Raw genomic sequence first — 17,116 nt, 5'->3', positions numbered from 1 at the left:
AATTTGAACCTAAAAGTACGTAAAGACTAGAGTGCACTGTGAGCAGGAATGAACCCATTTCACACGCGACGTCAGAGCTAAGTAAAGTACAGTAGTGTGGGTAAGGATCATACCCTCAGAGGTAGCCACCCATACTAAGATTCGCCAAGAATCCTTGTCGATATGAACTTTCAGTAGCTAAAACCTGGAGGGGCAAAAAAAAAAATGTGAGTGGGCAAAAACAAAGCTTTTTAGAACCATTTTTCTTTCCAAAAATAATAACCCCTCACCGTAAAACCTGTATAATTTCCCAGAAAATAATAATACATACATACGTACATAAAAATCAGGCTTGAGACCAATGAAAACCAAAGTGAGTGCCATGTCAAGTATCTCAGTAATAAATATGTAAGCCAAGTGATGCAAATCAATATAAAAGATATATCAGCCGAAGTCACCTAACATGACCTGTACGGCTGAATCTATAGCTCATAAACAATTCCTGCACACGAGTCGGAACCACATAATGTGATCTGTATGACAGGCTATGTGTAAATAAATACGCTCAAGTGCTACGATCACATGAAGGCTGTGCAAAGTATCGCAAGTCACCTGTGAGTCAGAACCACCTAATGTGGTTTATACGACAGGCTGGCACCTGCCTTGGATCCAAGGTGAGCGTGTGGTGCGAGAGGTGAACGATCACATGAAGGCTAAGCCCTGACCTCGGGCAAAGCACTAACACCAGGGTGCAGGATAATGAGTACCAAATGCATCCAGACATAACCATATACATCACAATCACTAACATCATAATGTACTGATCTGTAACTTACCTGGGCTTCGTAGCATCATGCAACATTATGCATGACAACACTAATGCATATACTAAAATGTAACGCAAGTATGACATGGCATTTCAATCACACTTCATTTAAAACAATTTTTGGGAAAAACGTTACATACGTATATATAGAAAACCAAAAGCCCACTCACCTGGAGTCCGCGCTACAACTCCCTAACATAAATATCGAGATGTCTCGAACGACAGTCGCCTAAAACAAATATCAAATCACATCTCAGAATCCTTATTGATAGAACATGTAATTTACATAAAACACATCCCCCAAGGACGATCTAGAATGATTTAAGACCTATTGACCAAAAATCAACCATGGGTCAAAGATCGATGGTAAGGTCCACAACCCTACGTAACTCAATCTGGAAGATCCGCTCCTTAGATTTCCGATCAATAACTTTCAAAGATCCACATTATGTTTCTAAAACATCATCCTAAAATTTCATTACGATCTAACAGTTAGATCTCTGCCAATTGCAAATTTAAGTGGCGGTTAACGTTTTATTTTACAAATTTACAAATCCAATTCGGGAAGATCCATGCATCGGATTCTCGATCCATAAGTTCCTACAATCCTCAAATATTACGTACTAAAACATATTGAATTTTGGTGACAATCCAACAGTCAGATCGTCGATTCATATTTTTACCAAGCAACATACCTTAATCAAACTAGATTCACATAAACAAATCACATCATATGGATATAAAATCTAAGATCAATGTATCGATTTAACATAAAATAGCATCGGTGATCCACTGGCCATGCGCCGCTGTCGGTGGCGGTCGGCCGCCCCGACTAGTCAAAAAGTTCAACTATTTCTAAAAATTCTCAAATTTTACATGTATAAAGATCTCAATGAGTGGAGTAACTTTCATACCTGTCACTAAGGCCAATTTGACCGGGAAAAGCTCCAATTTAGCTCGAACCATGCAGAACCCTAAACTTGGGTGTGTTCGATTCAACCACCAAATTCACTCCAACGCCTCAAACATTGCTTGGGCTTTGTTCCTGAGGTTGAGGGGAGCCTAGTGGTGATGGTAATTTGCTGGGTTAACTTCACGATCGTCGGATTTCGCCAAGGCACCCATGGGTTTCATTCTACTTGAATTCAAGCTCAAACCCAATAAAATTTAGTTGGAAATGGAAGATGCGAAGATAAGGATTAGTTTTTGAGTGGTAGTGAGAGTTAGATCGCGGGAAAACCAACGGAAAAATGTCAAGAAGGCGGTGGTGTGGGTGGTGCTCAACGGGTTACACGGGCCAACCCGTGTCTCCCCTTCTTTTCTTCTCTCATTTCCCCTCCTTGCTCCTGTTTCTGATTGGTCACCTTCCTCCCTCATTTCCTCCTTTCTCTTCTCTCCTTCTCATCCCGGCAGTCGATTTCTTTCCTTCCTTCCATCCCAGCCACACACATGGCCTCACAGATCTTTGCTCTAGAAATCTGGAGCCTTCCAAGTTAAATAAAATTACCAAAATATCCCTAACTTTAAACATTAATAACTCTTCCGTTATAACTCCAAATCACGCCCTATTTGCACTCCGTGCGTCTGTAGCAATGCGTACTACAAGAATATGCCAAGAAAACGAACCTTAAGTAACATGACACGACAGTCAACAAAAGTCAACACTTTGCCTCGAAGGGCATTTTTGTAACTTCACTTATTAAAATTATAAAAATCATAATTTTTAGGAACAGGCTGTTCGAAACAAAATCATGAGGGCATGGTCGAGGCCCAAAAAACAATATCGTGCTATGGTGGAGTGGAGCCCGGGATGTGGTGGGGCCCGGGCCAGGATGTGACATGATTGATATATAGTCACTTCAATTTCCTTAAGATAACCCTTATGAAATTTGGCTATATAGTCACTTCACTTAAGTGACAAAAAGAACCAAAAAACCTTTCATTCATGATATAGCCAACCTTCTAAAGGATTTAGGTTGTTTGGGCCCTTTTGAGTCTTTATTCATTAAGTTGTCATACAACTTAAGTTAATGGGCTTGACGATTCTAAGCCCATTGGGCCTTAAGGTCCAATAATTACTCAAAAGCTAAAACGAACTTATTCATTTGATTAATTAACATATTAATTAATCCTAGCCATAAATAATTAAACAATTTAATTATCCTTACTCATCTCCATTATTTCTTCAATCTCTACCTTACACGGTGTATGATCCATTAGGTTCTTTTTAGCAAGGCAGTGGACGATTAGAACTCTTCAAATCGAATGTGAATTGAAACTTATTTTTCAATTCTCCCTTTAGTGATTATACACTTTTAGGGCTTTCACAAACCATAAGTGACACCTAGCAGTATGTCATGGCTACCCAAGTTAATCATAAGAGGTGGAGAACCTATTCAATTTGGGATTACAATGCAATACGATCTTTCTCTAATACAATACTTTTGACCACATTGTTTGGTTTTATAGTTTATTTATGTCTACTATCCAATTTGATTCTCTTACTTATATGATTACCTTGAATGTGATTTGGAATGACTTCCTAAATCTCATTCATACTCTGGCCAGATATTCTTAAGCATATCATAGAGAATTCTCCCTCAAACGGTTTGAAGGTTAGAGATCCATTGTTGCACATTAACTTGCCTCCATGAGTAAGTGGCTTAACCCTAACTATGTCGTGGACACCTTCTGATAGAGTGACTTTGAGATAATCTAAGATCAAGGACCTAACCATAAGACAATTATGATGCCTCAGATTAAATGACTACTTTGCATTATCCCAACCATGAGTTCTCATGTGACATGAGTATAAGAACTCCTTGTTGATCGCGTTCAGTGGACTCATTCTCTATTGAGCACCTACATGCTTGTTTTGGTGTCAGTCACACTAATGACTCGAGGCCAGTCACTCTCTCTAAGAGAAGACATAGTACGTATTGATCTTAAAGGACTGTCAATGCCCAATTGACAATCCTATGATCAGGAACGTTTAGGATATGTATACGAAAGAGAATGGTCTTATGAATCTAACTTCTTTAGATCACATTCTCCCCAATTACATATTCCTTGGACTTATCTCTTAAGCATATAACATTTATATGAGACAGTTTTAAACAATAATCTTTGCCCTTTATATTAAACTAGATTAGTTTAACATGTGAAATGTCCGTAAAGTATCATCATATGATTGGCATTAGGGCATATTTCCAACATCAGCTTTATTAGTAGAACTTGTATTTTGGCAATTATGGCCTGAACATATGATTATGCATGTATTAGAGAGTCGTAGACCCATGAAGTGTGGTCCTTCGGGGATGAGTTGAAATAAATGTGATTCCTACCAGGGATTTTAATTTGGATTTATCCGTATTTTAGGGGAAGTTTTGCCAAATTTTCAGTAGATTTTAATAGTTGATAGGTTTAGTTATGACTTCGTCACCCATCCGGGTGATGGCTAGCATGCCTCGACTTCGGTGCTACTAGATTTTCGATTCGGGGTGTCATGATTGGGGTTATGGATTCATTTAGGGTTTTGGTTGTTTTGGGATTTGTTAGCTCATAAGTGGGTTATGCTACATTTTGGTGTTATGGTTTTTTTAGTTGTTAGTTTAGTCATTTGGATTTGTCGCGTTTATAGTTATGTAATCTTGAATTTCGTATCTTGTACACGTGTTTGATATATTGTTAAAATTGTTTAATAAATATCATTATTTCTTAGAAAGAAATAAAGTAAGCTCCCAGTTTTTTTATTTTTTTTATTTTTTGCCAAGAAATGGAAAATATATAAAAATATTAGACAATTTTGGAGATTAGTTCCTAAATTTGGCCCAATTGAAGTTTTAGTCCTTGAAATAAAAAATTCATGAGTGTTGATCTGTGAACTTTACATAAATTGTCACACATTATAGTAAATTCATAGGTCAATACTCACAGATTTATTTAGAGAACTATTATTAGCACTTCAAAAATTTCATCTACATTCCTCACAAATGTATTTTTATTTTTAGTATAAAAAGTTAGGAGTGCAAAATGAAAATTTTGAAATACCAATAACAATTCTCTTTATTTAATTACAATAATTCAATGAAATTAATAAAATCCTGTTAATTAAATTGAAAAACCAACCCTGCAATTAAGTCGGATATTAATCTTGTTTACCATTTATATACCCAAAATCATCAAATCTTGTGCACCAGGGCATGCAATCAACTAGGAAAGTGACACATGATAAAAACGGTGTCTCATCTTTATGAGAAAGAGCAAAACAGAGAGATAGGAGAGAGAGGAGGGATCGGCCCGCAAATCCCAATCCCTAACAGCCATGAGAGTCCTTCATCCCACAAACCATCCATCAAAGTCGGGCACAGCCCCAGCTGAGGACGACCCTGACGCAACCCGACCCACTATGCTCGGCCTGGGCATGTCGGTGGCCGGCGGTCTACGGAAGAAGGGGCTTGGCGTGCGGCCATGGTTGCTTCTGGACTCGAGCGGGCAAGCCCAGGTGGTAGAGGTCGGCAAGCACGCCATCATGCGGCGTACAGGTCTACCCGCTCGGGACCTTCGGATCCTGGACCCGCTTCTTTCATACCCGTCTACGGTTCTGGGTCGAGAGCGAGCTATCGTGATCAACTTGGAGCACATCAAGGCCATCATCACCGCCCAGGAGGTCCTGCTGCTCAATTCCCGAGACCCTTCTGTGACTCCATTTATTGAGGAGCTTCAGCGGCGGCTTTTGCGCCACCACCAAGCCACCACCAAACCCGCAAAAACCCAGGTTCCAAAAAGTTTCAATTTTTCGTCTAATTACCATTCTTTACGATTATAATTGTGATTTTTTGTATTGGGTTGTGTTGTGTTGTTAATTGTGATTTTGGTTTTGTGTTGTTAATTTTGGGTGTGTGAAGGAGGGCAATGGCGAAGAATCGAATTGGTATGGCATGGAAGAAGCAGAGGCAGATGCACAGGTGAGAGGAGCGGCTGGTGGAAATGGGGAAGGGGAGGCAACTGGGAAGCAAGGTCTGGAGGATAATCGTGATGGTTTGAAGGTCCTGCCTTTTGAGTTTGTTGCATTGGAGGCATGCCTTGAGGCTGCTTGCAGTGTCTTAGAGAATGAAGTAAGTGAATATCATTTTCCAGACTGCCTCATTCAATAATCCGTTCCATCCTTTCTAAACTTGTTTTCCTTGTTTTTGTGGATTTGATAATAGGCACGGACATTGGAACAAGAAGCTCATCCAGCTTTAGATAAGCTCACTTCAAAGATTAGTACTCTCAATTTAGAACGCGTCCGCCAAATCAAGAGTCGCTTGGTTGCAATTACCGGCCGTGTTCAGAAGGTTAGCATAGCATTTGATAATCCAGACCCTTTCCTTTCATGGCAAAAAATAGGTGTCGGGCTTTTGCCGTGGATTAACCAATGCATGAACTAGATCACTTGCTTGGTGCTAAACTTGTTATGTATTATGTTGGCCTCTAGGTGAGGGATGAACTAGAACACTTGCTTGATGATGACGAAGATATGGCGGAAATGTATCTAACTGACAAGTTGGTTCAGCAACATCTTGAAAATTCGTCCACTTCCTCCTTGGGTGAGAGAGATGACATGGATCCTGAAGCTCCACGATCAGACATGGATGACAGGCAAGGCAACTCATAATCTCATTCTCATTTTAATTTATAGGAATGCCAGTTCTTCACTTCTTTAATTTTCCTATTGTATTGTATCAGGGATCCAACTGAAATTTCAACGGAAGCTGGTGGGGATCCCTTGAATTTTGATGGTGATCCTCAAAACAGTGATAACCACCGGCATCAAGATCTTAGAAGGGACAGCCATGTGACCACAACTAGCTCCTCACATAGTGCTATGGGAAAGGTCCTTGATGTAGAAGAGCTGGAAATGCTTTTGGAGGCATATTTTGTGCAGATTGATGGTACACTAAACAAGCTATCCACGGTACGCAAGTACATTTTACCTCTCAATTTTGTTCAGTTCAAATATCTGTAAGTGAACATAATTTAAAATAGAGAGTGGTGACATAGAGGATGGTGATGCCAGCAGCCAGCCTAACACTTGCAATGGAGGTCAGTTCAGCGATTGCCATCTTCACAACGCCAGCCATTGCTGGTATCTGGGGGCTGCTCCCATGAGCAGTGCCCGTGGCAGTGGATGGGCGCTTTCTCATTAAGGCTAGTAAAATTAAAAAGAAATAAAAAAGATATGGTTAAACATATTTTAGTAATATTGGAGCTGGATAGTAGGTGGGTTAGTAAGGGTTTTCCTAAGTTGAGGTTCATCTGTTGTAATCAGTTTCTTCTGAGGAGCATAAATATACATCTGTTTGTCTTATGGTCAGTGTTGTTGCATATGAGAATTGCAACCATGATCAGTGTTAGGCTTTCCCTTGGTTTAGGGAAATTCTTCACAGTTAGCTATGAAATCGCTGTTTTTCTGCAACAGTTTTAACTCCGTTGATAGTATCTCTCGATAGAGACTATGATTGAGATGCAGATAATGTGAACTCTTTTTCTAGCCTGTTTGATCACAATTTTTCCTAATGAAAGATATAGATCATGTCTTGTGAAGTTTAAGGATTAATATTTTTTTATGTAATTCATCGTTATTCATGGAATCTCTTCCTCTTATCATCAACAAATCTCTTCATGCATTATGTTCGTTTTAATATTTGTAGTGTTTTATTTTTTGTATATGTTTTTTTCTATTTTACATTGTTGTCTTTTTGCAGTTGAGGGAGTATGTTGACGACACGGAGGATTACATCAACATAATGTTGGATGACAAACAGAACCATCTCCTGCAAATGGGGGTCATGTTGACAACAGCAACCCTCGTTGTGAGTGCCTTTGTTGTTGTAGCTGGTGTCTTCGGCATGAATATCCAAATTGATCTATTTGATAAAGATAAAGCAGGGATGCGAGAGTTCCTCTGGACTATCGGTGGCAGCACTGGCGGGACCATATTCTTATATGTGATAGCTATTGGATGGTGCAAGCATAAGCGCTTGCTGGAGTAGTGAGGACAGGCTGTTTATTATCAAGAACGTACCTAAAACGGAAGTGTATGCTGTGTTTTGGTAGACGTCCTTTGGCGACACCAGCACTACTCTATGCAGCTTCTTCGTTTACCGTACGTAATGCCAATATGCATGCAATAAATATGCACATTCGCATTGTACTTTGTTTTCGTAAGAGAATAATGTTTCAGGATGTGGAGGAGGATCTATATGGTTCGATCCCTCCTCCTACCTTGTGCTTCCTGACCATTAACTGGAATACTAGTCGAGGAACTGATGAAGAAAGTGTCGAAGTTTGAGGAATCTTAGGCGGCCTGAATTGGCAGAACTTAACTCACAATGTATCCTGTTTGACATTTTGAGTTTTACATGTAACAAACTTGAATTTGAGTTTGCTCGTGTGTGACCGGAGTCCTGTCCTGCGGTGTCGGTAAATGTTCCTTTGAAGTGGCAGTTTGAGATTTGCAACGGAGACTTGTTAAAAGCACAATAAGTAAAACTGCAACATGTATCAAGTAAAGCTACTACAAATTAGTTCCAACGCTACTTATCTTTCCAATAGTGACGGATGTCTCAGGTCCGAATCTCCGCATCGCGCGTATAAGTAAAATATATTTTGATGTTTTGGAGCTTGTGGGTGATACGTGATTGAATGTAGATGTCTTAGTTGCATCAATCTTTTTTATTTGGTTGAATGTTTTTAACAGCAGTACACATATGTTGTGTCTTCACAAGTCATCTATCTTTGTTTCCGTCCATATCGATTATTTCCGGACGAATGTATATGATTTCTTCCTTGAGTTGCACTCCAAATTTCTGATCAACCTTTTCCTTCACTAGAGCAAGGAGGTGAAGCATGTCTTGAGAGGTTGAGCCACCGCAGTTTATGAAGAAATTTGCATGCACTTTGGATACCATTGCCCCTCCCACTCTAAAACCTTTCAACCCGGCTTTCTCAATCAACTCAGCTGCTGCAACTCCCATATCCAATGGATTGCGGAAGACCGAGCCAGCGGTTTGTTCCCCAACCGGTTGAGACATTCTTCTCCTGCAAATTTAGCCACACTACACCCATAAGCGTCTGCAAATCACCTCCTTTTCCTATAAGAATTTTAAACTTGCAAGGAAAGTGATATCTCACACCCTTGATTATTTCTGGCATTTGGATTCAATAAATCAAAGGAGAATTAGGGGACATAAATAAAAAGGAGTGTGCGGAAATCATTCCCCGTTGGAAAAACTTCTCTCTCTCTCTCTAGATGAACTAGACTACCTTTCCATGTATTCATGCTGCCTTCTCTTTGCTGATCCTGAATGCTGCAGTTCAAATGTAACAGCAATGATGGCTGCCAATTCTTCCATAACTTGAAATGGAGATGACCTATACCTGAAAACGAGATCAGTCCTGCTAAACCTAAGAAACTTCCCATCCATTGTTACAAATTCAACACTACGTATAGCATTAGCAGTCTCCTGCCCGTTTGCTCCAGCATTCATATAAGTAGCTCCTCCCACAGTACCAGGAATTCCTCCAGCAAACTCGAGTCCTGTGAATCCTTCATTGGAGCATTGCACCCCTAACCGGTTAAATCGAAAGCCACTTCCAACTCTGTATATACCAGGTTCCTTCTTCTCCAAGAACTCGATCCGGTTCAATATTACACAACCATCAAAACCCACATCATCAAACAAACAGTTAGAGCCTTTACCAATGACAACGAACCTGATTGAGTGCTCACGGCAGAATCTGCATAGTTTTCAACCAAGCAAACCATTTTACTGAATTTGGTTCCAGTTTGTAATAAATTAGTTTACCTCGTTAACTCGGAAAAAATTGTCTGCAAAATTTTTTGTCTTCATGAAAAGCAAAATAGAAGATCGGATGGAATGCTAAACAGACAATGGGCCTGGTAGAAGCAAAAACCGCTTTCTGCCAACTAACAGTGCTTCTCACTACGTTTGATTGAATTTTTTTTAAGCACTTCTAGTTTGTAGAAGCGCTTTTTGGAGAAGCACTTCAAAGTGTAGCACTTGTATTTTTAGTAAAAATTCAACCTTCTTCAAATAAAATGACTACTAGGTTAAAGCGCTTATGAACAAAAGTGCTTTCTACAAAAACAATCTCAAACAGGCCCATTTCAGACAGATTAAAATGCATAAATGTATTTGCAACCCAGAATTAAAAAAAATAAAAAATAAAAAAAACCCCAGAAATCAGCTTTCAGAATTTGAGACCACAATCAAATTCAGAGGATGTATTGCATTATATAATTAGAAAAGAAATGCAGAACAACACCTGATAGCAGAAACAAGTTGGGTCTGATCGAATACTTGGATAAAATAATTGCAAGGGCCTCCAATGCCCCAAGTGCTGAGATCCTTCAACTGCTTCTTCCCCCGAATAAATTTCAACCCTTTGCAGTTGTGGGTTTGTCTTTGGTCTTTGCTGAAGCTGCTGCTTTGACTGCACAGAAAGGGAAAAGGGCCTCTGGTTCTTGGTGCATGCAGCAAGATCCCAGGAGACCTGTAGCAGGGAGGGATTGACAGGGAAGGAGAAGGGCTCATTGTTAACAGTTTTACATGCGTTCTTGGAACAACTGTTCGTTTTTTTTTTTTACTTTGCACTACTCATTAGTTGAAAACTATTCACACTATTGGGCTTTTCCAAAATAAAAGTCAATCTCAACTAGAGCCCACAACCAAAACATTGTTCTAAATTGAGCCCAACCCTAAAGAAAATTGTAACAATAGTCCTTCAAATTTAACTTCATTAGAGCAAATGGTCCCTCAACTAAAAATCCATGACCATTGGTCCCTTAACTCATCAAAATGTGTAGTTATGATCTTTTTCGCCAACTCTGCCAAAATGAGTCATGTTGGAATGATCATTGCTACAATTGGGTTAAAGTTGAGGGATCATTGCTCCAATTGGGTTGAAGTTATGAGACCATTTCTCCAATTGGCTAAAGTTGATAGATCATTGCTACAATTTTACTCATTTTTTTTTCCATATTTGCCACTAGATTCAACCTCACGTGTGTGGCACGTGACTTATCTTGATGGAAGTTCTAACAGAGTTGACGAAAATGACCATAGCTGCACATTTTGTAGAGTTAAGTGATCAATAATCATGAATTTTTAGTTAAGGGACCAGTGCTCCAATTAGATTAAAGTTGAGGAATTATTACTATAATTTGCTCTCCAACGATATTTAGCCCAAACTATCTGCTATTCATTTTCTATTTCATATCATTCCTATATTTAGTAAAATTCCAAATATTGACTTTTACAAGATTTTCTTTCTTTCAAGATTAGGTCTTTTTACATATGCCTCTTGTAACTTTGTAAGAATTAAGTTGTGACAAGATGTAGCCCTTTCATTTATGTAATTGTCTTGACAATTTGAGACTTATTCTTTCTTTTGTGTCAATAGGATGAAAATATGAGTTTAGAATTAGTTTTTCTTCTTTTCCCGTAGTTTGATCTGTTAACATATTTCCATTATTGATGGTAAACGCACAAAAAATGTCCCGGTGGTAACTGCAATCTTCTTTCATACTTTTTATAAGCTCAACTCTTATTTTTGGTGTGGAGTAAGATACTAAGATTGTACATATTAGGTTTTTATTTTTTATTTTTTTATAGTAAGGAATAAAAATTCGAATTTGAATATTTTTAGGCTTTTTAATCAAAATGGTTTCTGAGATTTGTATAGCTCCTCACTCGGGTTCCTGAGATTTGAAATTGATAAAATTGGTCCCTGAATTTATCCATAATCAATCATTTTGGTCATTCCTTAAAAAATCTCCATAAAATAAGGATAAAATGACAAAAATATCATCAATTTTTGTCAAATCATTTGGGCCTATTGTTTATTATATTGAGGGTAATTTTGTCATTTTGATCTTTATTTAACATAATTTTTCACCGAATGATCAAAATATTGATGATGCACAATCTTAGGGACTATTTCTATTGATTTCAAATCTCAAAGACTAAATTGAAGAGTTAGGCAAATCTCATGGACCATTTTAACTAAAAAACTACAAAAATAGGTATTGGGCAAGTACACAGTAAAGTTTACATTGGCCGAACCCCGAACATATTTGCAGTAAATCTACCACATTTGTTTCTCAACCCCTATAATTGGGTGTAATAATTAAGAACTTTTGCTAGGATGAAAAGCTTTCACTTTCTATCTGATGGACATCGATCAAGATCTCTAATTCTAAGAAGGTAGATCTTTGCATTGCTCCTATAGCTGCAGGTGCAGGTACCTTCTGACTAATTCATAATTTTTCATGCAGGACATGCAGGTCCATGGAAGAGACGATAAGAGCTGCTGAGACTCTGTCTTACTAATTGGGAACACTTGAAATTAAATGGCACTGGAGGCAGCTGGGACTCAATGTTACAACACAATAAGAAACAACAAAACCCTTCCCTTACTTCCTTTCCCCCTTTATTCTAATATGTTTGCAGAAATTGGAGGTTTTGTCTTGTAGGTGGTTGGAAGGGCAAATGGTGTTTTCCCCCATACCTTTTTTTTATTCTTATCCAGTTATCTATGCTTTTCTGCAATATGATGGAATGCAGTGAGGCAAAACATGACTAGCCATCACTATATATATCTTTGACTTTAAATTGCTTTAAATTGCTGGATATTCTTTTAGAATAATAATTGAACTCGATTCTTCTTATAGATAAATTACAATTTGACAAAATGCATAACTTTTTATTTTGTTGTTTTATAATCACTTATGTATGTGTCAGTTTGTAATTTATAATGAAGTGAGAATAGCTCATTAACCATAAGCAGTCAATCTGCATTCTTCGTTTTATTATATGTTTCTTTCCTTTTTTTTTTATGGGTTTTGATTGACTGCATGGAAGATTCCCATTACTGAAACCCCAAATTTAAAAAATCCAAAACAACATGTGGGTAGGACTTGGAATTTTGACAACTTTGACAACTTTGACATCCTAAATTCCCAACTTCCATTTTATCTTTATCCTCTTTCAAATTTTTTAATAGAAACAAAGTTTTTATTCCAATAGGAATTGGATTTTAGGGAACAAAGAATGCCAAGGAATGACACATAATTGTCATGACATAAAGTCCAATGACAGCTTCACAGCAGACAAGCTTGGAGTGTGCAAAATTACATCAACAAATAGTATTTAAAATAGTAAATAACAAATAAAAAAATGGGATCCTTCCAAATGAGATAAAGAAGCACAGATTAAACAAGATGGGGGCATGTTCCATTGGGTCAGGGAGATCTCAGGCAGGATCTCCTGGCCTTTAGAGAAAAAAATCATGGAAAAAATGCATATCAATATTCCAACATTTTAGTTTGGCCTTTCCCTCCCTCGTTTTTCTATACTCTGATCAGACTGCCCATCACCCATTACACTTTACATCATCCTGTCTGGATTTTCATATGCATTTTAAGCCCTAAATTTTTTAAGAGAGAACAAGTATATGATTATTCAGCATGCATGGATGGAGCATTTGTCTGGACACTAGGGACATCAAGGGTCTTGTCCTTATTAATGCCTAAAGTTTTTATTTTTATATTTTTCCAAGATTTTGTTTTACGATCTGGACAGATTGATTGAAAGCTTTATCTAAAATGCAGATTTGATGAGGAAATCCCACCTAATCAAATGTGATGATGATTCAGCCATTTTTATCACGTAATTTGTGTACTAGCCAAAAGAATTAGGTGGATTCTTCATTTTTGTCCTCACTATTTTATTTAGCTGGTTTAATTAATTATTGGAAACAGCTATCTTCTTTGTTATGCTGAAAAAGTACATGAATTAGGTGGGGAATAATGGCCGTTGACAAATTTGGAAAAGAAACTCAAAATCAAATAGTAGTAAAAAAAACTCACGATATTAAACCTCAAATTTTCTCATTTAATTGTTATGAAAACAACCATTTTTTGACTTTTGGTTTTCCTTAAGTTATGGAATTAGAAAACTTGGAGACATTTTAGGCACTGCAATGGCATGGTAAAAATAGCATGAGGATACACAAAAAAGTAGAACAACGATTTTCACTCTTTGTATTTTCATGTACACTTTAATTTATTTATATATTCGAGTCGAATAATGCAAATAAGAATCAATGAACAAAAAATAACATAAATGTACATAAAAAGAAAATGAGTGTGCATAGCTTATTTCGAAAAAATTAAGTGCTGCATTGGATACACATAGACTGCCTAAATGAAAAGGCTTAGCCCTTTTCTAAATTGTTGGAAAGGTGGTAGGGGAGGTATAGTAAGTTAAAGAGGTCACCTCATTTGCACCACCTTTCCCACCGCATTGACAAGTAAAAGAAAAATAGAAAAGAAATGAAAAATAAAAAAATAAAAAAATAAAAATGAACATGCAAGATCCCTTTCGAGATCCAATTCCATCTAACTTTTGCAGCCTTTGTAGATCCCACCATTCCCTACTACTAGAGCTAGCAACTATTGCAGCAGCTGCCATACAATCATGTGGCTAGTAGAAATACAAAGAGCAGCAGCTGATGAAGATTCCCTTTTCCCTTAACCTTTCCCTTATATCTCATTCCCATTCCCTAGCTACCCTGGAAACCACCTACATGTCAAGAAAGAAGCTCGTTCAGTTTAAAGAACACAAAGGAAATTAAAGAATGCAATGTATTTGTAAGCTAATGCATAAATTGTAATAATTTTTTTCAAGGAAGAAGAAAACAAATGAGGACTCACTGGTTATTTCCAGATAGATTACTAGATTGTAAGAAACCAAAGTGCAGCTCTTGGTATGCAGATCTCCCCTGCAAGAAATTAATATTTTTATTAATCTTTTTAAACTATAAACCCAAAAAACACAAATCTTACAATAACTAAGCAAAAAACGAAAACAAGTACCTGAAAATGTGTAGATGAGAAACCTTGTGAATAATCCAGAACACTGCTTCCAGAAGCTTGATTATTTGACACAATGAGGTTATTCTGCAAAAATTTCAAGACCCCATCAAATATGATAAAAACCCATTCACATTAATGGATACATCAGTGCATGTTGATAAAATTTAACATAATTTTGGCCACAATACTTACATTATTTAATACATCACCATTTTGACGGTTAGATGGTGATTGTGTAAAATACATATTATCACTTCAATTATATCTAACCGTTAGATGATGATTGTATTAAATGCATGGAAGTATTATAGTTAGTCTCTTAGTTAAATACTAATTACCTTGGAGTAGTTGAAGACAGGAGAGCTAGCAGTGTCATCTAAAAAAGATTGTTGTTGTTGTTGATCACCACACGAGCGCCTACCTTTTCCCTTGATATTATTTCTTTGCTTCCTTTTTCCTCCAGTCTTCAAATTTTCTGCATCCTTGGATATTTGAGGAGGATAAGAACACCCATTATTATTATTGTTGTTGTTTTCATCAAGGTAGACTTCATTTTCATTGAAATGTGGAGGCCCAGAAGATGCATCAGAAACCATTGATTGATCTTCTTCTTCATCATCCGGCTCCTCATCAACTTGTATATCACAAAAATCAGACTTTCTCTTTCCATTCATATCTCTGCTGCGTGAAGCACTTGGAATATGAGAAAGATAATTAGAGTGCTCCAAGTATACAGTCCAACCAGACTCACAACCGCTACTGCATTCTGAGGCAAACACATTCATTTTTCTACTCTCCCTTTCACAAACTATAATCTCAAATGGTTTCGATTCCTTTTAATATAACACGAAGAGAGAGATATATAGGTAAATAATATAGATGAATATCAACACCTCTCTCTCTCTCTAACCTCTCTTTAGTTAATTAAGTAGATATGATATATGGTATATCTCAATGGAGGACTGGTGGAATGTGTTTCTCTATATTTGGACTTCACACACCAAAAGTTATGTACATATAGGAGAGTGTGGAGTGAATTTAAAAAGAAAGGAAAAAGATGAATAATTTGACTTGTTTTGTCCCGACTCTGACTCACCTATCTTCCCCATTCAGCTCTTTGTGAGAATGAATCAAAAATGCCAGTTGGGAGGAGGATTATAGTGGGTGCGTGAGAGAGAGAGAGAGAGAGAGAGAGAGATTAAAATTAAAAGAGAGAAATAGCTAGAAAGAAAGAACGAAAAATATGAAATAAGAGAGGCACAATATCCCTTCACATGCTAAGACAGCTAGGCACTGTGTACCCTCTTAACATAACTGGGCACACCTTCATTTCCCCTTCCTCGACCAGTATATGGACACCTATCCCTTCATATCAGTACTAGCCATTGCCTCTCTCTCTCTCTCTCTCTCTCTCATCGTTGTTGGTGATGACATTAGCTTGATTGGATCGGGCATGGGAGTTTTTTAAGTATGAGATTTTTCGAGCAATCTTGTGGTCCTTGTAAAGATGTTTTAGTAGATATATAAAGCAACGCAATTATATGATCCGCATGTTATTTGAACTAATAATTTCACATACTCTTCAAGTTCAAAATACTTTCCTCCTTTCTGATATTATTAGTTAGCATATGTCTAGGGTTTACTGTGTTTAGGCAATTTGGCTTGGAATCTACAGCGCCTTAATTTCCGCTTGAAATTACCTTATGTAAGCCAACTTTTTCTACCTCTATGTGATTGACTACATACAAAAGAGTTAGTAAGAGTTGGTAAGAGTTAGAAAGGGTGTTATGAAAGTAATTCTACTAAGGTTTATCAAAAGATTTCTCAACATTGGTACTATTGCAAAGATGAATAATGCTAAAAACAGTCGTTCATGTACTCATGAATAACAATATATCATATATTTATGTGAATTTTATTGCACATGTATGTGACTCATACTAATTGATGAATGACAATCACCCACGTGTCCATAATTTTTACGATATATTCACGTGTGCGTAGTTTGACTATTACTTCACTTGTAATTAGAATACATAAGATTTAGACTAGATCTAGACATAACCAAATACACAATGCAAAAGAATGCAGGACAAAAAGTAGGTGTATTTGGAAGTTATTGTTTACTCTCAAGAATCAAGCCACAATAATTAAAAAGGTTAAGCACAAATTAAAAGTTTAATAGGGCATGGCTGCATGAGTGGAAACTGTAGAAATTTCTTGGGGCAAAGCTCAGTTGAGTGGGTGTTTTTGAATCCACATGCAACCACATTCACACCTCTCTCTCTCTCTCTTTGCCCAAATTCTGCAGAGAGATTTACTCTTTACCTCTAAAAGGACTGACACACGCATGTGAGCACGTGTGC

At 37.4% G+C, this 17,116-nt stretch overlaps 3 protein-coding genes across 3 annotated transcripts; 1 reads left to right on the top strand and 2 right to left on the bottom strand.

Annotated features, from left to right (window-relative positions):
* Nucleotides 1–5,049: 5,049 nt before the first annotated feature.
* LOC103935154 (magnesium transporter MRS2-3) lies at nucleotides 5,050–8,233 on the top strand. The gene is made up of 6 exons (XM_009344910.3): nucleotides 5,050–5,582; nucleotides 5,713–5,922; nucleotides 6,016–6,144; nucleotides 6,285–6,448; nucleotides 6,536–6,764; nucleotides 7,555–8,233. Exons 1-6 carry the CDS (start codon nucleotides 5,130–5,132, stop codon nucleotides 7,840–7,842), a joined length of 1,473 nt encoding a protein of 490 aa, XP_009343185.2. The 5' UTR covers nucleotides 5,050–5,129; the 3' UTR covers nucleotides 7,843–8,233.
* Nucleotides 8,234–8,483: 250 nt separating this feature from the next.
* LOC103935153 (UDP-N-acetylenolpyruvoylglucosamine reductase) lies at nucleotides 8,484–10,458 on the bottom strand. The gene is made up of 3 exons (XM_009344909.2): nucleotides 10,139–10,458; nucleotides 9,116–9,589; nucleotides 8,484–8,890 (listed from the first exon to the last, which is right to left on the bottom strand). The coding sequence occupies exons 1-3, from the start codon at nucleotides 10,405–10,407 to the stop codon at nucleotides 8,578–8,580; spliced, it is 1,056 nt and encodes a 351-aa protein (XP_009343184.2). The 5' UTR covers nucleotides 10,408–10,458; the 3' UTR covers nucleotides 8,484–8,577.
* Nucleotides 10,459–13,762: 3,304 nt separating this feature from the next.
* Nucleotides 13,763–16,030, bottom strand: LOC125471020 (protein SOB FIVE-LIKE 5-like). Its single transcript, XM_048570874.1, has 4 exons — nucleotides 15,089–16,030; nucleotides 14,751–14,834; nucleotides 14,589–14,656; nucleotides 13,763–14,457 (listed from the first exon to the last, which is right to left on the bottom strand). The coding sequence occupies exons 1-4, from the start codon at nucleotides 15,533–15,535 to the stop codon at nucleotides 14,442–14,444; spliced, it is 615 nt and encodes a 204-aa protein (XP_048426831.1). The 5' UTR covers nucleotides 15,536–16,030; the 3' UTR covers nucleotides 13,763–14,441.
* Nucleotides 16,031–17,116: the final 1,086 nt, after the last annotated feature.

Source organism: the organism of the source record quoted next, unplaced genomic scaffold, assembly GCF_019419815.1.
Source record: "Pyrus x bretschneideri cultivar Hongxiangsu unplaced genomic scaffold, Pyrus_bretschneideri_v1 Contig55, whole genome shotgun sequence".
In the NCBI taxonomy this organism is placed as follows: Eukaryota; Viridiplantae; Streptophyta; class Magnoliopsida; order Rosales; family Rosaceae; genus Pyrus; species Pyrus x bretschneideri.
This window is presented reverse-complemented; position numbering and strand designations above follow the sequence as displayed.